This window comes from Cibotium barometz, chromosome 39, assembly GCF_041138505.1.
Source record: "Cibotium barometz isolate CiBa-2024 chromosome 39, ASM4113850v1, whole genome shotgun sequence".
In the NCBI taxonomy this organism is placed as follows: domain Eukaryota; kingdom Viridiplantae; phylum Streptophyta; class Polypodiopsida; order Cyatheales; family Cibotiaceae; genus Cibotium; species Cibotium barometz.
The window spans coordinates 10,835,721-10,860,319 of record NC_141084.1 but is presented as its reverse complement, the minus strand read 5'-3'; the positions used below and the strand labels follow the sequence as shown (position 1 = coordinate 10,860,319).

Sequence of the window (24,599 nt, the reverse complement as noted above, 5' to 3'; positions counted from 1 at the left end):
TGACTAGCATGGTTCGTGGGATTTGAGTCTTAGCCTATGGCTCGGGGGAGGTTTGTGGATGTGATCCTACGGTTGGGTGGTGAGCTAGCCTTCACCACTCTTAGAAGGTTTGTATTATTGAACCTATCCAAAGCACACCCGGGGAGAACGCCCAACATGAAGTGATGTACCACATCATGGCCATGAGCACCTGGTTGGCCAACAACACGCGGCTAGCAAGTAAGAGCCGGGCAGTGCTTCCGATTGCTCAAAAGAAGAGAGGCAAGCTGCTGCTCTGGCGAGATATCAATCCCCATCTAACACCCCAAATATCTAACCGGGGTGCCACTGGGAATCTACTAAAAAGACTCAACTGGACGGCAAGCTGGGGTGGGTAAGGATCCAACCCAGAAGCCATACAACTTGTGCCAGTTTATCTCAGCACCTAAAGCAAGGCAAAAGTCCTCGACGGCCAGCACAAATCTCTAAAGATTCCCCTCCTCCCCTGAGAGGTAGACGGCCATGTCATCTACAAACTCTGAGTAAAGATGCTCCTCCTGGGATCTGATGGGGGAAGCGAAGGCCCTAGAGTCCTGTCCCCTAAGTGGAAAGATAGCTGCTCATCGCCAAAGAGGAAGAGGAAAAGGGCGAGGGGGCATCCCTGTCTATGTCTAACTTATCTGCAAATTGGAAACTTGTCCCTTTAAGTTTTGCCCCCCTGGATAAGGACCTTGCTGTGAGCAGCGGAATAAAGCATCGAGACTCCTCCGGGAATCCCACCCGAAATGTCGTAGGCTTTCTCGAAATCCAAGAGAAGAAATCCCATATCTGGGCGAAAGGCGAGCTATAGCGGTCGCCTCCCAAAAGATAAAGATGTTATCCAGGATGGTCCTATCCGGAATAAACCCAGTCTGTGTGCCATGGATCAAGTCAGGAAAGTGGGGCTGAAGGCGGCATGGCTTTGGCGAGGATTTTGTAGGCGGAGGGTGATGGGGCACCACTGGAACACATCCAAACGATCACCTCCCTCGGGAATCCGATGAATTAGTCCCTCCGAAAGTTGCTCCAGCATATGGCCACAGCACACAGGCGGTGGTCCCCCCCAGGTGTCGAGAGTTTTCTTGAGCTCTCCCTGCTTGCGTGGCGAGCTGAGTGAGGCTCTTTAGGCCCTGCCTCGTGGCAAGTGCCTAGGTGAGGATGGCTTGCTGGTCTCCCTTTTCCTTCTTCACCAGGATCTAATGGAAGGTGGTTTTTGGGCCGCCTTCAATGAGATCATGGTTGCTGCCAAACTCTCTCTCTCTCTCACTGCCTCAATCTGGGGGGTGAGAGGTGTGTAGAAACTGTGGCAATGCAACGGACCTGGGGTGGGTCTGACCTGCTGTGCTCCTCAGCCTCTGGATCCCATCTCATTGATGGTGGGGGTCTGACAGCTCAAAAAAGTCATGCGTGACCCTGTCAAGTGCCTTGGTCCAGAAAGATACTGAGCGTGATACCTGAACTCTACCCTCCTCTCCTCAATTGAAAAGATCTTTGTGCAGGCTGCCTCCATCTGACTCTAGCCAAGGGGAATCTGGGGCCCGCTGTACAGAAGCAAGGCTCCTGCGAAGGCTCCTCTCCTGCTCACGAAACGAGATGAGTCTGTCCTGGACTGTCCCTCTGTAAGAAAGAGTTGATCTCCCCAAGACCAAGGTCAAAATCCGCCACTGCTGAGGATGCAACAATAGTCCTCCTATAAACATGGTGCTTTATTTAGCTAGTGCCTCTTTAGACCACTACCTCCCCATTAGATGCCCTATCCAAGCGCCCAAATTAATCTAACCCCAAGTAAGACCTGTTAACCTGCCTTGGGCTTGGGATATAACACTGTGAACAAGTATTTCTGCCTTGAAGTCCCATCTTACCCAATCAGGCTTCGTCCCATCAGCTGGTGGGTGGAGCTTGTGAACTCAGCCTTACAATGCATAGCCCCAAGACCTTTGCAGGAAACTGATGCGCAAGCAATGAGCATGATTTCTTCAAAACAAAAAACAATTTGCACAGAGCATGATTACTTCAAAACAAAAGACCATTTGCAAAGAGGGCTTGTCCACCCAGCTCCACTTCTGGTAGAGAACAAAGACGGATCTTATAGAAAACATGTAAATTGGGTAAGGCAATACCAAATCCCCCAGCTGGAGGAAAGCGATGAGCAGCATCTCCAGCCAGTATTATTTGTTGATAATTGGAAAGGTACCGCTCTGCCACTTGAGCATGCATGACCCACTGCTTCACTGTTTTGATATCAATATTTATAATCTCTGTTCCAGCTAGAGCACATATTATATCTTTGCATGCCTGCAATAACACAAAAGTCACTATTATCTCTCCATTGCACTGTAAAGTGGGCCCGTGAAGAACCCCTCAATGCATTATACAAAAACCAGCAAACTTTGTACACACAGAACTGGAGGTTTATCCCAAATAATGGTATGATTTCAACCACTGACATGGATACACATGGCATAGCAAAAGACAATCAATAACCTTACATCATTTGTAAAGTCCTCGAAGCGCTGTTGGGGTGGATAAAAGGGAACCTGACATAGAGGTATGAACATGTGAACAAGTATGCCTAACATGTAAATACCTTAATGAGACTCAAAACACAATTTGGTTTCAGTGAAACCTGGACTACAAATTCGCCCAGGCGAAGGTCGTGTGCAACAAGTACTCCGATTGCTTTAGGATTGAAGACAAAGTAGAGCATCCCAGGCCTGCTTCTTACAAGGCACTGAGCCAGATCACTACTGAAAAAGTGGATGCTAATTAGGTTCTGCAACGCAGCCTCTCCCTCCATTTTCACATCAATTAACCTTCTCACTTTACTTGCTGCACCATCCGCCCCAACGAGGAAGCTACAGTTGACTGTCAAGAGATGCCCTACACCACTTCCTGTTATTAAAACTCCTGCCTTCACACCCTCTGAGCTTTCCTCCACAGAAATGCATTCATGGCTGAGTTTGATTTCGCCCATTCCACTTAGCCTTGGGCCATAACTGCTGTCCTTCGTAACATGCATACCAAGTCCTTCTGCTTGTTGCCGAAGCAAAGGTACAAGTCGGTGTTGAGAGAAGTGAGCCACCCACGTAGGGCTGTGAATCTTGGTGAGATCTGTAACAATAACAATGAAACTCAAACAAGATTAATTAAGGAACGACCAACCATTGACTCCTAACTTTCTGTCCAACAAGCAGAATACAGACTACTAGATGTCATTGGTTTGTTGTTATCACCATTGGTTGGTAACCCTGCAACTACCATGTTACATGAATGCTAGTAGTAAAAGGGTACTAGAGTGTGGCATGAGAATGACCATCCATTGATTCTAACATGCCTATGGCCAACCAGCATATTACAGGCTACTAGCTATCATGATTTGTTGTTTTCACCACTGGTAGTTTTGTTGGTACTCTGCAACTACAAAATTGCATGAATGTTATTGTGAAAAGGGCACTAGCATTCTGAAGCTGACTCCTTCAACAGGCTACCACAAAAGGATAAACTCAAACATAGCACATATATAGAAGTGTACCCTGAGGATGCAAATGGTCCACCACACCAAGCAAAGGGCCAGTAAGAGAGGTACAATACACAAACTTCCTCCACTGCTCTACAGGCGGCTGCAATGCCTCGATCTCTTTGGATAACGTACCCAGTCTCCTGAATATCTGTTAACCAGACCATTGCTTATTTAGATCTCATGTGAAAAGTAAAGCATTCATCCAATCTCTATCATTGATCCACCAATGTATGTACGTGTGTATGACACACACAACCCACCAAAAAAATAAATGATATGGGCGATAAAGCTTGCATAATGGATATCTACATCACAATTCATAGAGAAAACATAGAAACATTATGGAAAGCCTGCGAGTCATCTCTTCTAAATCTTTGTTCTCAACACCCAATTGAATCCAATCACTCACAGCAGGAAAAGACAATGGACCAAGAACATCAATCCTTACATGAAGCAAATATGAAGGACAACTACTACAAGCACCTCCATTGTCCGGTTGTTGATAAAATGTGCCTGTGGATGCTGTGAGAAATTCAACCTTTTTTCAATCGTCAAAGACTGTATACCTGTCACCATTTAAAAATCACATTAGAGCACCTTTGGAAAAGCTCCCTGCCCCATGGAACAGGAACACGTCTCTACAACAGAACTGGCCCAAAACTAGAAAACAAAACAATTGCAAAACTGCAGTAACAATAGATAGCAAGAGAAACTTTAAATGGATGACGATTTGGAAGAAAGATTTAAGATTTGGGGACAATGCCAGCGGGTGCGTATCCTACCGCTGTAGACTTAATAACTTAGGTAAGGGAGGTCCCGACGAGAGTTCAGATCCTCACAGGCCCCCATTAGATATATATATATATATGCATACATACATACATATAATATATATATATATATATAGAGAGAGAGAGAGAGACACACACACACACATATATATATCCAACAGGGGCCTCTATTCAAGACCTCCCTTACCTAAGTTACAAGCCAGCACCCCCTCCCCCCCCCCGCTTAGACACACACACCCATGCTAGAGCTCCTAGGATGATAACCACTCCAGCCATATACTGTTGTACTCACTGTCACTTTTGTACTCCCCCATATTCATGTATTCATGTATCCATGTACTCATGTACCCCATTTTGACTAGTAGCATTAGCTTCCCACTCTCCCTAGTTGCTGCTTCCGGATGCTCCCTACTGATGTATTGTAGGGCTAGATACTTACCTTCAGTTCTTTCTTTTCTTTTCCAGACAGTGTATCAGATGTCACATGGTTGTAACTTTGGTCTCATAGGTGTATTGTAGGGCTAGATACTTACCTTCAGTTCTTTCTTTTCTTTTCCAGACAGTGTATCAGATGTCACATGGTTGTAACTTTGGTCTCATAGGTCACTTTGGCCTTTTGAAGACGTTAATATAACATTTCATTTCTCTCTCTCTCTCTCTCTCTCTCTCTCTCTCTCTCTCTCTCTCTCTCTCTCTCTCTATGTACTAGAGTTCTGCGCGGCTATCTGAGTGGTGGTGGCGAACCAAGTCGTCCTTGCCACCATGTGGTATATTACTTCGTGTTGGGTCTTCTCCCGAGCCTACATCGGCCAAGTACAGCGGTTGATCCGCAACTTTCTGTGGGTGGTGAGAGGCCTGCCCGGGGCAAGGTGGCTTGGAGAATCATTCAACCGCGACGCAGAGGGGACCTAGGCATCATTGACCCCGCCATTCAGAGCCCTGCCCTGTTGGGCAAAGCTAATTGTTACGAGGACTTCTCCCAGGTGGTGAGCCTTGGAAAGGCTTCCTCTTGGCCAAGATTTCAGCCCGCACTCCGAGCCTAGGGGGCCCTTGGCCGCAGAGCACCAGATGGATCTTCACAGAGATGCGGACCCACGGCTTTAGACTAGCTTTTGAGGACAAATTTGTCCACCAACCTACTTCGTGCTTGGGATCACCGCAAGCCAGCCCTTCAGTAGTCGGTTCCAATTGCCTCGAAGAAGCGTCTTTGGTAGTTCCTGATCTAGAACTCCCTGATCCGTCTACCCAGTGGTCACATGCTGGGGCCCAGCCTCATGTATCCTGGGGAGCGTTGAGCATAGGAACTGCCAGATCCCTTGAAGATTGGATTGCATTCAAACAACTTCCCCCTGAGGCTCAGGAGAGAGGCCTGGTTGGGATCCGGGGTAGAGACAGACTTAGCTTCGACATCGACTATGCTATTCCTCGGGAATGGCTGGCCCCTATCCCAAACCCAACCCCCGCGCAATGGCTAGGCGTGTTTACTCAGCATGATATTCTCTTGGCAGTTCATGGCACGGATGAGAGCTATGCTTTGGTCACTTTTTCGATTGGACCCCATGGAGATTAGAGAGATCAGAGCCCCTCTAGATGACTTCAGTGGATGTACCTTAGAGAGGGTGAGGGTGAAGGTGATCAGATTTCAAATTGATCCCCTCCGGCCAAGGTGCCTAGGGAGAGACTCTAACATCTATGGACTTGGGAGAGCCGGCCCCTCACACGCCTCCAGTGGGACCTTTGGGAGTGGACTTGGCGTGATCCAGCTGACAAGGAGGAGATGATGGGCACCCCGTTCTTCGCATACATTGCATGGCTAGGCCGCAGGATCCAGATGCCCGGGGTCGAGGGCACCCCACCAACAGTAGCACACTGGTAGTCACAAAGCCTCTCACAACATTTTCTCTCCGATTTTTGGAAAGATCACCCTCTTTCTTTGGCTGCTGGCTCACAGGAGTTTGGCGATTAGCACGTGGTTGGCCATACACAGGAGTTTGGCGGTTGGCACATGGTTGGCCATAGGCAGTCGACCAACAGCTTGTCCGAGGTGCGGCCGCCCTCTGGAGTCTCAGAGACTATCTTTGGGATTGCCCAAAGGCTCAGAAGGTTTGGCACAACGGATTCTCCGTATCTTCACGATGGACAAGACCTCAACACGTATCATTTCTTGGGGCCCTGTCGCTTGGGCCACTAAGGCTGAGCTTGTCATGGCTTATGAGGAGGAAGGTGGGGGGCTAACCCTTCAAGTCTCTCACCTTCGCATTTCAACAGTACCAGTCCCAGCCCCATCTACTCAGCATTGGACTCCGGGTTCATGCCAATTGTAGCAGCATTGCTGCCTTCTGAAGAGCTAGATGTAGCGAAGCCATCGAAGGCACCCACACTCCACCTATGGAGTCCATCAAGAGAATTTGGCTTGACATCATTCATGCCCTCTAGGCCACTGGGGGAAGTTACAGGGTGGCTCTAACCGCATGCGGAAGTGGCGGGAAGCATTCTTAAGGCTCTGGCGGCCTGGCCCTTTTCTCACAGATAGAGGTGGCAAGCCCACTTGGCACTACAGACCACCTTTGTGGTTATTCCCTCCCCCTCCCCCTGTGTTAGATAGCCTTCTCCTCATAGAGCAGCCAGCCGAAGGAGAAGGGCATCTTTCTCCACCCCTTGATTCTTGGATCCTTGCCTCGTACATGGAGGCGAGTTTGCATCTAGCCCTTTGCAGTTGTACTTAGCCTTTCATGGCTGTTTTTTTCATTGACTAATAGAAGGATCTTTTTCCCCCCAAAAAAAAAAAAAAGTGTGGCTATAGACCCATGGACAGCCCTCTCGTCTCCAAATCCACATTTCTTGTCAACTCCTTGGCTAGAATATCAGCTCCACACTAGTGACTAAGTTCTAATTACTTGCTTTTTTGCTCTCTACTGGTGTTTTTTTCAGAACTCAGTCATGCCAGAACTCATGGACACAATCGTGATGTCTACAAAGGTGCTTGGAGCCTAGTGAGCCTTCCTTCAAAGGCTAGTCACGTGAGCAGCACGTTTTAGGCAGCCTGTGATCCCTTTTTCTTTCTTTATTGATCTTGAAACAGTTGCCAGCAACAACTTGGAGATGGTGAAGCCTCCAAGTTGGCTTGTGCCCTATCCTCCCCATGGTTTTGCAAGAGGATAATCGGGAAAGCGTGGTTCAGAGTCCTATGGGATTGGACATGAATGAACCCGAAGTTGAGGAACCTAAGTCCTGCCATGTAGTGGAAGACGATCAACACGTTGTCTCCTGGTGCAGGGAGGTTCTCACTACGTAGGATTCACATATGAATCCGCACACTCTTGCATGGGTCCAAGAGTGGCTTGTGGAACCGGAAATTTGATGGATTTTATCCCTTGGGCTCCAGGTTACCTGGAAAACTCAATTTTTGGGTGCTTTTAGTACCTTATTGTAAAACCATCCTTATTTAATGAAGTAAATTCATGAGGTCTTTTTTGATTGCCAAAATATGATGGAGTCCAAATGTATTTGCATCTTATTGGGAAATTTTATATGCTCTTTGCCTTTTTCTTGGATGATCATGATTTAATCTATGTACTGGTTTAATCTATGTACTGGTTTACATCTCTCAACCTTCACCCTAAAGAGTTGATGCACTAATTGGAGGCTTAAACCCAAAGGATTGAGGATCGTGGACGGCTCAGGTATCTAACCCGATGTGGGTTTGGTTACAGGGGCCGAGGTCGTGAGAGACCTCACACCTTGATAATTTACCCGGTGGATAGATGATAGCTAGGACAAGAAACTCAGGTGTTAGACTCGATGAAACCTTTCATCCTTGTATGGGACGCTTATATGTTGGATCTCCTGATGCTTTTAAGTCTTTAGACTAGGATGGCCCTATGCTACTGTGATTGAACGGATTCTGTTGGGAGTGTGGAGACCAGGATGTGGAAAGATGATTGGCAGTTATGCCTTAGCCGTACCAAGAGTGGTGGTTGGGAATTTTCTAACATAGCAAGCTCAGAGATTGGTTGCTTTAAGCATATTTTCCGGAGAAAACTCTTTAACACAAAACAAGAACCTGTTGGTAACTAGGGTTAGTTCTTGTGTAAGAGTGTTTCTTGCTGAAAGACGTGTTGAGTGACAGAATCTACTGAGAGGTTGGTGCTTTTGCGCAAATGTTGAGAGACAACATGAGTTATTTTTCCGTATATTGAGTTCTACTAGGGACTTCTTTTGCATATCGGTACACCGTACTTGTGAGAGGTAAGACATCCAGTGTTATGGTGCATAGACTGGTGCAGTCAGCATGACTTGTTTTGGTTATATGAGTTGATTGAGTTGATTTGGTTGACTCTAGCAAGTCGGTGGTCTAGTTGTATGGGATGCCAGAGCGAGTTGTCGAGGACTAGCGGACTCACGACAATCGGACCTCAGGCTTGGGGGTGGTTCCTAAAGGGAACCTATGGCTAGGTGGTGAGCCGCTAGCCACAATCTATTACAGTCGCTGATCTCGGATCTGGACCCAAGATTATGTGGTTATCTTAACCTAGTTTGGATTTTCAGGTATGTGGTCCTTACCCCCCCGAAGGCCTGCACGCACCCCCCCCCCAATTGGCATCCCCCTCTGCCTTCTCTTGCCCTTGCATGGGGCATGAGAACTGTCAACCTCCCCCCCCCCCCACACACACACACACACACACACCTTTTTTTTATTTTTTCTTGTTTTCGTCTTTCTTGTTTCCCCCATTTTCTCCCTTCAGTCCTCCTCTTGACCCACTCGTTCCGTCCATCCTCGCTCCCGCCCCCCCCCCCCCCCCCCCCCCCCCCCGTCTTTTTGGAGAACTCTATGGCAGCTGCTCTGTAGTTCACGGATGTGCTTTTCCTATCAAGGAATTTCAGCTTTTGGCCTCTTCTATTGCCGCCATGGCAAACACCACTCTAGTCAACAAGCTAGTCGGCAGCCCATCCCTACAAGCCAGCCACCCATGGCAGTGTCGGAATGCCCAGCGGAAATGAGATGAACTGCTGTGAGAAAGAAAACGCAGAAGTGGAGAGAGAGAGAGAGAGAGAGAGAGAGAGAGAGAAGCTGTATAAACTCTGCTATATACACAAGATCCAGTACAATAAGAAGTGGGGGGAGAAGGCAAGGGTGGTATATATACCACCCTGTGCTGCTAGTCGGCCACCCTAAAACAAGCCGACAGCAGCAAAAAACGCCCACGACTAAATAATCCTCAGTCGGCCAACACAGAACCAATCGGCCAATTGAAAAAGCCCCCCCCACAACTAGCAAAACTGGGAACAACATGGAAAATGAGGAAAAATGGAGACTACTCCTAACTGGGCAGGCACACCCACAATAGAGGCCCTCACTCCCTATTGAGTAATATGGTACAGACAGGAGATGACTACTAACACCCTCTCTCAGCTCTTGGATGTCAAACCAACCCCAGTGAGCTGGAGTGCTGACAGAGCATCTGTTGAGGTAGAGATTTCGTGAAGAGGTCCTCCGTCGAACAATAGATAAGCAAGATGTCACCAGCCAAAATCTTCTCGCAAACAAAGTGATATCTTATCTCTATGTGCTTGGTCCGGGCATGGAAGACCGGGTTCCGAGCAATAGCTATACAGCTCTGGTTATCGCACTGGATGACCGTGGGTTCTTTCTGTGGAAACCCAATCTCGCCAAGTAACCTCCGCAGCCACACAATCTCGCAAGCAGCAGCACAAGCAGCCCAGTACTCTGCCTCTATAGAAGACAAGGCAATAGTTGGCTCCTTCTTGCTGCACCAAGAAATAGCTCCTAAGCCAAGGATAAATACATAGCCTAATGCAGATCTTCTCGTGTCTGGATCTCCTCCCCAATCTAAGTCACTCAAACCTCGAAGTCTAACTCGGGAGTCCAAGATCCTTCGTACCCTGCAGATACCGCAAGATCTGCAATCCTGCGTCCCAATGAGTCTTCAAACGTGTCTACATGATCCAATCTAGTGTTCAACAACCAAATCAATGAACCAACAAGCTTCTGATACAAGGAGGCATCAACCTGCTCACAAGGATCACTAATTGTAAGTTTGGTATTCGGGTCCATCGGTGAAGAAATAGGCTTGCAGTTCTCCATCCCAAAGGCCTCCAACAACTCATGAACATACCGCTACTACTGAGAAATAAAGAACCCCCTTTGGGTCACCCAAATCTTCAATCCCAAAAAGAAATGGAGTAAGCCTAAATCTGTCATCTCAAACTCCTTTGACAAGGCAACCTTCATCACAACTATCTGCTTCACGTGACCGCCGATGAGAATCAGATCAACCACATAAAGGATAATCAAGGTGACCATACCGTGTTCCCAAAAGAGATACAAGTTCGGATCTGGAACTGATCTCTGAAAACCCTTTCTAAGAAAGAAAGAATTGGTCAATGAGGTGGTAGTTCAAGTGGTTAAGTGTTTGCCTAGGACCGAGAGGTCTTGGATTCAAACCCTGCTAGGACCCCTCAGCGGCATCTTCCTCCGCGCCCTCCAAAGCCTCATCGTCGACGTCATTCATGTTCTGACCCCTTCTCTCCAGGAGGACTCTCGTGTAGCCGCTCCGCTCTCCGTGGTGGACTCCGGCCATCACTCTCTTCTGAGGGCCGCGTAGATGGACTTCGTTGCTCTCAACACCAGCTTGGCTAGGACGATGAGCGAGTTGTAATGTTAACTAATAGTAGGATCTCTCTCTCAAAAAAAGAAAAAAGAAAGAAAGAATCGATCTTCTAATTCCAAGCCCTGGGAGCCTGTTCAAGACCATACAAGGCCTTCCGTAACCTGTAAACCATCCCCTTTGATCCCGGAACCTCAAAGCCTGGAGGTTGCTCAACATACACCTCCTCCTACAAGTCACCATTAAGGAATGCAGATTTTACATCCATCTCATACACCGGCCACCGCTGAGAAGAGGCAAGGGCAAGAACCGTCCGAAATGTGGTCATCCTCGCTATTGGTGCAAAGGTATCGTCGTAGTCAATGCCAGGCCACTGAGCATAGCCCTTAGCCACAAGTCTGGCCTTGTGCTTGTCCACCGACCCATAAGACGTATACTTGGTCTTATAGACCCACTTAATACCAATGACTGACCGTTTTGACGGCCGCGGAACCAACTCCCAAGTGTTATTCTTCTCAATGGCTTTAAGTTCCACTTGCATGACTTTCCTCCAAGTCTCCTGCGAAAGAGCTTCCTTAACGGAAGTGGGCTCTGTCACCAGCCTGGACATTTCTCAGTCTGAAAGGGGTCTGGTGGACTCCAGGATGTTTAAATGTTTTAATATGCATTGATGGTATCAACAAGTGTGTCAAAGGCCCTAGTCCCCCGGGCACCGCCGCTGCGAGTTACAGGCTCTTTGTCCCGAATGATACGAGACATCAAAGCATAGTTCCCCTGTAGCAGCTGCTCTGATTGACTTTTATCACGAACTCTGTGCAATCTTCGAGGTCCATACTCTGTGGTCCCCTCGGAGAGATACTCCGTAACACCTGACCCCCAAATGGTGTCCAACAACCACTTTGGTACTCAAAAAAAGCCCGGAGCCTCCTGCTGCTCTGCTGGGGCTCATCGCCAACCTCGGGCTCAACCTCTACAACTGATTGAGGCTGGCTAGCTCGAACAATAGCCTAGGAATCATCCTCATACTCATCTGGTTCTCCAAGAAGTGGTGGCTCATGAACAATGGAATATGAACATGCTCATCAAAGATATCATCCCTGCTATAACAACAACCTCGTTCCACTTTGGGTCATACAACCGAATAGAGAGTTATATCCCACAAATACAAGCTTCTAAGACTTCGAGTCAAACTTCCCCCTCTGCTTCTTTGGAATGTGAACATAGGCATCACTCCCAAAAACACGAAAAATGGGAGACATCTGGTTTCCTGCCAAAATAAGCCTTATATGGAGTCATCTTCAGTACTGAAGTCGTCGGAGATCGGTTGAGGGTATGGACAGTTGTAGCCACAGCCTCTCCCCATAGTGGATGAGGAAGATCATGATGTTCCAGCATCGTCCTCGCCATCTCCACCACAGTCCGGTTCTTACGCTCAACTACTCCATTCTCTGAAGGCGATCCTGTATTGGCCAGCTCCCGCTTACTGCCATGCTCCACACAAAACTGCACAAAAGCATTAGAAGAAAACTCCCCTCCTTTGTCAGTCCGAAGAGTCTTCACCTGCAATCCAGACTCCTTCTCCACCATAACATGCCACTCCTTGAACCGAGCCAAGGCTTGGTCCTTCTGGGAAAGAAAATAAACCCATGTAAACATGCTACAATCATCCACAAGCAACATGAAGTACAAGGAACCTCCCAAAGATGGGGTTTGCATAGGTCCACACAAGTCAGTGTGTACCAACTCCAAAGGTTTCGAAGCCCGCCTAGTAGCCTGCTTCGGAAAAGACTCACTATGCTACTTACCACGAATGCAAAAACTACAGTGTCCCTCCATCTAGCAAGCCATCCACCATTTGGTCCCGAAAAGCCCGCCGCAATGCATCCACATTCAAATGGCCAAAACGGAAATGTCACAAATCATCGAGCTGAGTATTTGTCAGAGAAGAGAGTGCTGAGAGTTTGTAGATCCCATTCTCCACTCTGCCTTTCCAAACAACTTGGGCTATTGGTTTGTCCCGGAGAGCAACAAAATGCTCATCAAACTCCACCCGTATGCCAGCCTTGCAAACCTCATGCACTGACAAAAGATGAAAACCAAGGGATGGGACATAAAGAACCCGTGAGGAATGCTTCCCCCCTTTGCCATTGGGAATAATCTCCAACCTGCCCTCACTGTGAATCGGGATAGTGGATTTGTCATCAATGGAGATGTGACCTATCTGTCGTCGAAGAGCCTGTAATAACTCTCGGGAAGGAGTCATTTGCCTAGAGGCACCACCATCGAGAATCCACTCCCGAGTATCCCTGACGGTAAGACCAACTGCCTCCCTGCTCAAAGAAGATAAAGCATCTATGTCCATAATCTCCAAGTGCACAAAAGCTAGAGTCTTTGCAGCTGCAACTGAAGAAGAATCAACACTTTTCTCAATACTCCGCTGAGGACACTTCCTCCAATAGTGACCCTTCTGGCCACAATGGTTACAGGTCCGCTCGACCTTCAAAGCATCACGCTCTGAGTCGGGATTCTTCACAGAAGACGTCGCCGATGAAGACTTCTCTTTGCCCTTGTTGTTGTTGTTGTTGCGGCCTTTCGACCGCTGGCCAGTCAAAGCCTCAAAACCTCCACCCTGTGGAGGGTTTGTAAACCTCTTCCTGATCCAAAACCATCGGCACAAGCTCCTCCCATGTGATGGTGCTAAGCCTCCCACTAGTGATCAAAGAAGAATAGAAAGTTGAATACTGAGGGGTGAGATGAGACAGCAAAGTGATGGCCATATCCTCTAAGAATATCTCCTTCCTAGTCTGAAGAACCTCCTGCTAAAGAGCCTCGAGTTTGTTGAGGTGCTCCCACATCATTGAAGACTTTGCAGGATTCATCACTCGCATCTGCACTTCCAAGGAAATCTGCTTCATGGGTGATACCCTGATATATAAGGGAGCCAGGTGCTGCCAAATCCCTCAGGCCAACGTCATGTGTTTGATGTGATTGATCACTTGGGGTGTGCAATTAAGGAAGATGAAAGAACGCACACGAGCGTTGACACGATCCCACAACTATGCCCGAGCCTCCCGCTCTTTCCTAGTAGAAGGTAAAAGCTCACCCTCCTCCAACTCTGGTCGTGGAACTCCAACCACAATGAAAGCAGCCAAATCATAAGACTCTAGGACAGACTCCATCATTACCTTCCAGATGCCATACTTGGTCCCGTCCAACCGTCAGTCCACCGGGAATGTTGGGAGGGTGCGGATCTTCACATGCTTCTCAGGCATCTCAAGCAAATATGCCATCTCAAGGGTTCACAAGGTCTTCTGACGAAAGGGTGGGTGGGAAAAAAATGAAGAAGAGGCTGCAAACACTATGCAAGGTGGCTGTCCAGCAATGATGGCCACCTTCTACTTGCTTCTCCACGTCCCGAACAGCCCAGAAATTCTCCAATCAGCACCAAAAAATAGCAAAACCGTGAGAAAGAAAACATAGAACTGGAGAGAGAGAAGCTGTATAAACTCTGCTATATAAACAAGATCCGGTACAATAAGAAGTGGGGGGGCAAGGGTGGTATATATACCACCCTGTGCTGCTAGTCGGCCAGCCTAAAACAAGCCGACAACAACAGAAAATGCCCATGATTGAATAATCCTCAATCAGCCAGAAGCAAACAAAGTCGGCCAACACAGAACTGAAAAAGTCTCCCCCGCGACTAGCAAAACTGGGAAAACATGGAAAATGAGGAAAAATGGAAACTACTTCTAACTTGGCAGGAACACCCACAACAGAGGCCCTCACTCCCTACTGAGTTATATGATACAAACAGGAGATGACTGCTAACATGGACGCGGGTAGGTTAGAAACCTGCTTCAGGCGGCCTTAGTTGGCAACCAGCACCAGATCACCTACATTCAATTCATGGCTAAGGGCTACCTCAAGATAGAGTCTGACTCCTTGACTCTCGCCGTGAGCGTCCTTGACCCGAGCCCACTCCCAATACGACACGCATAGCTCTTCTTGGCACACTAGCACCATGGATTCTCACTTGTGTCACCCGCTTGTGAGATATTGGTTCCGCTAGACGACAAACCGTTATAAGTCCTTACATTCGGAAGCGGCCAACAGCCAGCCGCCAGCCTCACCTCTGACCACAGCAGGACCCTAGAGGGAGCTTCTACGGCCTATGGCTAGCATGGAGCTTCTGCGCCTTCTATCGAACGGGAAGGGGCTTCATCTATTCATCTACTTTAACCTCACCTTTCTCACTGATAAGAGCACATACAGGCACCTTCACCACCCCGAGATCTCGCCGAAGAAGGCGTGAGCAGAGACCCTGGTGCAATGGAGCCACCTAGCCACCACCATTAGAGGTTACTTGGAGCAACTTCGCCCACGGGAGGACAGCCACTACTCCCCCTCGAAACCATCGCTGAAGGTGCAACGGTTGATGGAGTCTCTAGCCATTGAACGCCACCTCAATTTCCCGCCATGAGGATTGCCTCATGAACATCTAAGGCTTGGTGGTGCCTACTTTCAACGAGGCACAAGCCACTGGCTGAGGTAGTCACATGCACTCTGCACTGTAGTGCATGGTGACAAACTGGCTCATCATCATCATCAGTGCAACATTGTAACAATATTAGTTCCATTTAGGATAATCCCATTGTAATCCTCAGTCCAGGATAAGTCAGGCACGAGCTACGTAGGTCATTCTCAGCCATAGCAAGTCAGTCAGTCAGTCTAAGTCCCTTAACCCACTTAAAGAGACGCATTCATGCATATACAGTCAGTAGAAACCTTAGGGTTTGCATCAGAAAGCATATCCCGTTACTGAGATAGTATTTGCTTTATTATCTTTAAAGAGACTGATGGTGTGACTGACGATAAGCCAAATGCAAGACCTCTGAAGACCAAGTGTTGGGCTGAACTGTACACTGCTGTAGAAGCACCAAAGATGTCCAATCTCGAGCCTATGCACTCTTCCCAATGGAATGACGAAGGGATGCAAAGCTTGGGCTGAGAGAGGGGCTGTTTGGGACTATTCTAGACTGAGTATGAATGCTGTAAATGAATATGAATGCTGCGTTTTACCTTCACCAAGTGGCTGGAGCAAATTTCCTCTACCTCGCATCGATGATTTGTTGGATCGGCTGGCATGTGCCAAATGGTTCAGCAAGCTAGACTTAAAGTCGGGGTACCATCAGGTCAGGATTCGCCCGGACAATATTCAAAAGACGACGTTCATAACTTTTTTGGGCCTCTTCAAATTTTTGGTGATGCCTTATGGATTAACCAATACCCCGACTACATTCAGTAGAATGATGTCTCGCATTTTTCAACCCTACTTGGGGATTTTCATCATTGTCTTTTTGGATGCTCTCCGGCTGATTAATGAGCACAACTTGATACTTCATCGGAAAAAGATCGAGTTCTTCTGGACCACGGTCTCCTTTTTGGAACACGTTATCTCAGCAGATGGCGTCTCCATGGATCCCGCCAAGATTGAGACCATCATCATGTGGCCCATGCCAACCAACGTTCACTACCTAAGAAGATGCCCGCGAAAGTAATGCTCCAACTGATGCTACTAAGGAGGATCGTGCTTTTGTTTGGACACCCTTGGAGTAGGCAGCCTTTCAACGGCTCAAGGATATCATGTCTTCCGGGCCAGTTTTGCAGCCTCCCAACCTGGACAAGCCCTTAACCGTCTTATGTAACACGAGTGGAGGCGGTTTGGGCGCAGTTTTGCAACAACAGCAAGGACATCCTGTCGCATATGAGAGCAAGAGGAGATGCCGCCATTAGTCCCCGATTATCTTTGTAATAATTATTATTTTGTGAATAAAAGTTATTTGTTGGCCGTTTTATCCATGGATATGTTTACACTAGTGTACTCAAGTGGTACAATCCTCAGAGTCTAGATGTGTTAGCTCTAGTGATAAGTTGCTCGTGTGGTACTATTCCAGGAGCCTCATGGCAAGGTAGATCAAGCGGTACAATTTCCGGACCTATGCCAGTAGAAGAACCAAGTAGTTCGACTCTCAGGTTCTCGGGATCCAATGGTACAACTCCCTGGTCCAAAGCTAGGTGAGCTCATGATGGTGTGAACGGACATTTCTTGCATGAGTGAATTGCACTAGTATAAGTGTGTGTGACACTAGATTTATGCTTGAGCATATGTATGCTTTGTGCTACCTACCTGATTTGTGTTGTGTCGACCTAAGGAACCGGGACACCCGGAACTACCTAGGGCATGTGGCGTGACTTGTTTGTTAACATGTCTACATGTTGGCTTTGTGCAAGGAGACTCCATTGTAAATGTTGTAAATCATTTTAAGTTTGCAAAACCCGCTTACAAAGTGACACGGGCAGGCACTTTATTCTTTGTATCTTTATAAGGTGGGGAAAGCTTTATAAATTTTAAAAAAAAGGGCGTTCCCCTACAAAAAGCATCTTGAATATTTATATGGGCTAAGTCCTCTTGTAAAAAAACATCAACAAGTATTACGTGGGCATCATCAACACGATCAAGCTTCCCCACGTCGAGAAAGCGCAGCCCTGCTACTGTTCATATACCTGTACGGCAGTCGTACTACTGACATCATGTTCTGAAGCCTATGCGGTGATCTCCGGAGGCTATCGTAAACCACACTATCTGCAACTTTTGCTGCCATACAGCCGTACTGTCCATTCAGCAATCCACAGTCTTGCTTTTGCGCCGACTGCTGTTGTATTCCATGTGTGTTTCCCTCACTCTCTCTCTCTCTCTCTCTCTCTCTCTCTCTCTCTCTCACACACACACACACACACATTTTTTCTCTTTCTTTTTAATATTTTATAAATCCGTCTAACTTTTCCCTTCCTTTTGGTTTCTCCCATTGTTTCTAAGATGCATGCATATGCATAGGTTTTCACTGCACAAAGGATATCCCATTGGAAGGGCTATTCGCATGAAATGTTTTACAAAAAAATTGGTGAAAATTTACAAAGAGGAAGAAAAAAGGGTTTGATTGATAGTGAAAAATCGTTTAAAAGGAGGTTTGAATACATTAAGCGAAATTTTTTTACTGAATTGCTGTGTGATTGGACTCACCAAGTTTTGCGAGCAAGATGGAGAGTACGAGGCCAACAGGACCTGCTCCAACGATAAGCACAGGCACGGATATCTCGTGCCTCTCATGCAGGCCATGGAAAGCCTTCCTGTGAAATCTCCCATGGTTGGAACCTGATGCACAAGCAAACCTCCTCACAGAAAACATAATTTTTCCTCAGTTCCTCTCTTCAACAAGTAAACACTTTTCTACCCCCCTCTTATGACTAAGGCTGTGTTCAGACGCATCCGGCGCCCAGTCTTTCATATCAGCATTATTGGGCGGCCGAATTTGCCACGGAACCCCTGTTCACACTGCAACCGAGGATGATTTTTGACAGGCTGTGTCACCCTTCAAAATGACGGGTTGGCGACCACTCAAAGTAAGTGGATGTATTTCATGGTCAAAATGGATGATTCTTGACGGGCTGTGTCACCCTTCAAAATGACTGGTTGGCGACCACTCAAAATAAGTGGATGTATTTCATGGTCAAAATGGCCAAGCACGAGTGTTACGCCCTTCAAAAAGCAACCTTGACTGCAACACTGCACATGTTGTGTAATGAATTGGGCCTTCCATACACCAAATCCTCAACTAAAGCCAAAGTTAACACCTCCACTGTTAAGGCAATAATAAATTTATGCAATTTTTCAGGTGCTTAGGGATCCCAATTAGATTCATTGCCCTACACAGAAGAAGATCAGATAGAGTCAATCTAAATAAGGAGATTGTCGACAAATAAAATATATACACCTCAACAAAAGTTCAAAAAGAAAGTACTTGTGTTGAACGATGGGATACAACATGATTCGCTTGCTTTTGCCCCCCCTTACCCTAGGCCTTATAGGTCTATTCACAATTATCTCCTGCACATGTCACCCTCCAATATTGAACCTCAACATCACAGACACAATCACGAAGGTGGAAAGGGGTGATTTTTGACGTTCGCCACTACGGCCATCAAATTACGACCCCTAAAGCTACCGTGCCAACTAGTGGACGACTTCATATATTTTATGTCCAAAGTGCCTAGCTCAAAATGCCTGCTTGCAATCAAATTGCAACCCCTAAAGCTAAAGTGCCAGCCATCAAATTACGACCCCTAAAGCTAAAGTGCCAACTACTGGACAACTTCATATATTTTATGTCCAGCATGCCAAGCTCAAAATGTCATCTTCAATCAATAACAAAGGGTTGTCAACTTTAATAAAAATTACTAATTGGCACCCACATGGAGACATGACACTTAAAGGCACACTTAACAATAGTATGCTCAAATCACACAACTCACACTTCTCATGGCCACTTAGGTGAACCTTGGTGGTACCTATCCACTTAGGTGAACCTTGGTGGTACCTATCCACTTGCCTAGACTTGAAGAGATATTAACGCCCATTACACATTGTCATGATAAAGTAGAGTCCCCACCTATTGTTTGCAACTCTATCATATGATAACACGTCTCCAAAGAGTCTTGTGTCCATTTAGATACTCATTTTTGTTGGTTAAATCGATGTTCACCAAAACCTAAGAGATCATAAACTTTATAACTTTAAGTTGTATTGCAAATCTTAGAGTTAAATAATGTACAAGCCTTGAAGTTTAGTTGTAAGAAAAAAATGATAATGTTGCAAGTTGTTGAGTACATAACTCGAAGTTTTTTTGGGAACACTATGCGGGAAGTTGATTCATTTGTAAGGAAAAAATGATAATGTTACAAGTTGTTGAGTATATAGCTCGAAGTTTTTTTGGGAACACTATGCGGGAAGTTGATTCATTTGTTGACATCTTGTTTTTTATTGTCGTACAACTATTGTGCATTTCCTACCATGGATGTAAGAAAGCCACCTCGATGGCCATGAGTTGGAAGAGAAAAACATGCCTATTATGACAAGAAAAGTATACCACAAGAATTCAAAGAAGGTGAAATGGTATTCTTGAGAGTACAACCTGATATAAGTAGCTTAAAATTTGGGAGAGATAAGATGATATCTCATAGTTATACTAGTCCCTTCAAGGTTTTGAAGGTCTTAAAGAGATACGAAAAATTGGCTTACTTGCTAAATTTACCACATGGTCTAAAAGTTCATCTTGTTTTTCACGTAAGTTTGCTAAAGAAGTATGTTGCTAACCCAACCCAAAGCTCATTTCCCTTGTGGAGCATCTCTCCTTGACATAATGCACCTCGATGCACTTTGTGCAAGCATGAAAAACTGGATTCCTCACAATTGGCATAGCGATTTGACTGTCAGTAAAGATGGTAGTGGCTAAGGACTCACCAATACCCAAATCAGTAACAATAAGGCATCTGATCCAAAACACGCTCAACTATAGTTATAAACACTACCCTGTACTCAGCTTCACAGCTAGAGGTGGCCACAATGGGTTACTTCTTGCTGAGCCATAATATACATGAATCACCAAGGAGAAAGCAAAACCACTTATAAACACTCATGTCGTAACATCCAGCCCAGTTTGAGTTTATAAATGGATGCAGCTGTGATGTACCCCCTTGGAATAAAACAATGGGTTACTTCTTGCTGAGCCATAATATACATGAATCACCAAGGAGAAAGCAAAACCACTTATAAACACTCATGTCGTAACATCCAGCCCAGTTTGAGTCTATAAATGGATGCAGCTGTGATGTACCCCCTTGGAATAAAACAACCCAAAGCGCTTATGGCCCTTTAGGTAACGGAACACCCGTTTGACAGATAGCCAATGCTTTATGCCTAGGCTATGCATAAATCTACCCAATGCTAAGATCCCATATTGAATGTCAAGCCTAGTGTGACATAAGAAGATAAGACATCCAACAGATTCTTGATACAAGCTAACACCAAAAGGGTCACCTGCATCTTCAAGACTAAGTCGTAAACCAAGTTCCAAAGGTGTAACAATAGGTTTGCAGTCTCCAAGATTAAACCTCTTCAACAATGCCTCTATGTATTGTGTTTGTAGTATAATAATGCCATCATTACGTTGGGGAAACTCAATGCCCAAATAATAGTGCAACGGGCCAAGATCTGACATTTCCAAAGATCCCTATAAATCAGCACTATAAAAGCTAGAATATGATCATCATCATTAGGGCTTGTGAGTAGCATGTCATCAACATATAGCACGATGACCAAAATTAATCTTTATTCCTCTTAGTGTAGAGGTAGCACTGTCAGTAGGACTTTTGTGCAAAAACCTTGTACAACCAAGTATTATGTATCTTCTTATACCATGCTCTGGGAGCCTACTGAAAACCATACATAGATTTTTTCAATCTGTATATTTTTATTCCTGAACTTCCTGAACAAATCCATGAGGAGAAATACATAGACCTCCTCATGCAAATCTCCATTCGAAAAAGTAGTTTTAATGTCCAATCAACGTATATTCTAACCTTTATGTGCTACTAGTGCAATGATACTCCATATGGTAGTCATACGACGGCATGTGGGTACATAGATCTCACCGTCTGCTGACAATGCCTTTTTCCTGTGCATAATTCTTTGCAACATGCCTTGCTTTGTATCGCTCGACAATACTGTCAGGTTTACATTTAAGCTTGTAAACCCATTTTGTGCCAATGGCCTTCTTACCATGAGGCAAATTAGACAACTCCTAAGTATCATTTTTGAGTAAAGCGTCATATTCAAATTACACAGCACTCATCCATTGTTCTGATTCATTTGCTTCATCAAAGGAGATAGGTTCCTCTTTATTACATAAACTGGCACCTACACGTGTTCTGCTATAGGCAAAGGAGTGGCCAATTTACTATCACATAGTGTTTGCACCAACCATTTTGGCATACTTTTTGACTCCTCGATTTCCATTCTTTTCTCATCAACTGCATCATCCACATTTGCTTCATCAATAGACTGATCTGTGGGCTGAAAAAGATGCTGATTTTTAACCTGTGTGTGAGCTGATTTTCAGCATTCCTTTGGGTGCCTAAATGCTCTACATCAATGTGTCTTGCATGGAAGGAGAGTGTCGTCCTGCGAACATATATTTTGTTGTTTTTTACACGAAAGCAAGGAATGAATTGCATCTTCCATAAATATAACATTTCTACTCATAAGAATCTGCTTGGTAACCGGATGATAGAGATGGTAACCTTTACTTTTCGAGCTATACTCCATAAAAATACATTTAACATCCTTATCATGAAGCTTACTGTGAATTTTCTCAAGCAACAAAGTGCTTAAAGCACATAAAAGCCTCTGATTTTTATTTTTGTCTAGAATAATCATCAATGGATATACCTAGGTATGTTTCGAATAATCATCAATAAATGTTACAAAATAGAGGTAGCCACCAATAGATGATGTTCTCATAGGACCATATACATCACTATGTATAAGCTATAACTTTTGGACATCTTTAACTAAACCATCTTTGGGAAATGATGCCCATTGCATTTTTCCAAGAATACAGCCCTCACAAATATGTTTGATAGGGGGCTTCAAGATGTGGCAGCTTAGATACCATGCCATGCTTATGCAAATGCAACAAACTACCAAAGTTCAAGTGACCAAAGCGTGCATGCCATAGCTTATTACCCATTGCCTTTGTCACATAAACTGTACATACAACATGATTTTATCTTTCGTAATCATCTAGCATTTAAAAACCATGAGACAAAGTCAGTAACAATTGAATTGCCATCACTATACAATCAAGGAATAATACATCTGTCATCTACAAACTGAACCACTAAGCCAGCCATAGTAATGGCAGTGGATAGATAATAAGTTATTCTTGATCCTTGGTACATATAATACATCTGAGAGCGTGATTGTTCCACCATTTGGAGTGGTGATAATAATTTTACCAACTCCTTTTATATGATATGAGGAGTTTTTTGCACATGTAACAGTGTTTCTCTATGAAACAGATTCAAGTGATAAGAACAAACTGCGATGAGAAATAATGCGCTTACTAGCACCACTTTCAAAATACTAGACATGTACATCTGTTAACAGCCATACATACATCCTTATACAAATGGTCAAAACTACATTGCATAAATGAAAGCCCAATCATCATGTGCATAGTTTGGAGATTCGTTGTTTGTAGATTAGATGCTAATACATCAGCAGCCATACCTGAGTCTTTCTTTTTCTCCTTCTCTAGCCGCTTCATGCACTCATTAATGTATGTGACCAGGTTTCTTGTAATAGTTACATTTGTCCTTTTTCTTTGGCTTGTCACCTTCCTTGTCTGCAGGCTTGCCTGATGACTGTGATTTTGGCTTATAACTATCCTAAGAAAAGAATATACCTTTGTCTCTTTGTTGACTGGCAGTAAAAGCTTGATCTCCTGTACACATAACATATATGTTTTGCTTGGATTTCTCTTCTTGCAAGAGCACAATAACCAACTCCTCAAACTTCCAGGCATTTGGATTTCTCTTCTTGCAAGAGCACAATAACCAACTCCTCAAACTTCCAGGCATTTGGATTATCTTTCACTATCATCAATCTGATGGTAGAAGCAAAACTTTGATCATACGAGTCCGGCAACGCATTCAAGACAGTAGGCACTAATGAGCTGTCAAGATATACTTCATCAACACACTGGCCAATTGCTCCTTAAAATCCTTGATTTTTGTAAGGAAACTGTCCATGGAGTCTCCCTCGTTCATATGCTCAAACTGTCCATGGAGTCTCCCTCGTTCATATGCTCAAACTGTCCATGGAGTCTCCCTCGTTCATATGCTCAAACTCTAATTGCTTGCAAAAATAAGCAACATGTGCTTCATTACGTACCTGGTACAATGATGCACATGCATCCCAAACATGCTCAGCAGTTCTACATGACCGGATGTGAGGAATGATACTCCTCTTGATGACAAAGCAAGCAACACATGTGCCTACATATCTCTTCCATCCCACTTTGTTTGTTACTACGTAGAAGGTATGCTATCATGTGGTAACGACAAAGCAAGCAACACATGTGCCTACGTATCTCTTCCATCCCACTTTGTTTGTTCCTACGTATAGGAGGTATACTATCATGTGGTAACGTACCATGTGAAATTAAGTACATGTCTGCATATGTGTCTTCTTACAGCATGTTCATCTAAGGAACCAGAACGTTTCTTAGTACCAACCACAACATTCCATAGCCCTTTGGCTACCAATACATGCCACATTATATAGGACCATAACGGGTGGTTAGTCTTGTCAAGCTTATCCTCAGCAGAAATACATCACTGTCTGCCATTTCTGATAATACCCAAGCAAGTAATCACACAACCTGCAAGTGCAAGTGATCTTTGATGCAACCCAGTTGGTTGCTAATAAGGCCGCTGACAATTGAGACCTACAAGGTGTATGAAAGAAATGCAGAGTAAACTAAGTAGAAATTTTACTCGTAAGATGTAGAGATCGATGCCATTGAAGTGTAGCTTGTAGACAAGATCCGATGTGGTGAGTGTCTAATGATGCATTTGGGTCCATGTTACTTATTAAGAGGTTTTATATAAAACTTTCCCCAAATTTTTTGTGCCACAGGTTTGCAGGGTTGTTTTAGGGCCTAAACAAAGGAATTTGAATCA

At 45.2% G+C, this 24,599-nt stretch overlaps 1 protein-coding gene across 5 annotated transcripts in view; it reads right to left on the bottom strand.

The window, feature by feature from the left end:
- EMB2421 (FAD/NAD(P)-binding oxidoreductase family protein) overlaps positions 1 to 18,261 on the bottom strand; it is a 48,250-nt gene extending 29,989 nt beyond the window's left edge. Inside the window, exons 1-7 of one of the 5 annotated variants that reach the window (XR_015262624.1) lie at positions 18,040 to 18,261; positions 4,022 to 4,104; positions 3,799 to 3,843; positions 3,551 to 3,686; positions 2,645 to 3,129; positions 2,508 to 2,555; positions 2,139 to 2,313 (exon numbers count right to left, since the gene is read on the bottom strand). Coding sequence is in view for 4 of the 5 variants with exons in the window: in XM_086778292.1 (XP_086634418.1) it covers positions 2,139 to 2,313; positions 2,508 to 2,555; positions 2,645 to 3,129; positions 3,551 to 3,686; positions 3,799 to 3,843; positions 4,022 to 4,104; positions 18,040 to 18,205 (1,138 nt within the window). In the remaining variant the exon portion in view is untranslated. Of the gene's footprint in view, positions 1 to 2,138; positions 2,314 to 2,507; positions 2,556 to 2,644; positions 3,130 to 3,550; positions 3,687 to 3,798; positions 3,844 to 3,986; positions 4,105 to 18,039 lie in introns of all 5 variants that reach the window. The other 4 variants (XM_086778292.1, XM_086778294.1, XM_086778295.1 and 1 more) reach the window with 4 other exon arrangements.
- Between the last annotated feature and the right edge of the window lie 6,338 nt (positions 18,262 to 24,599).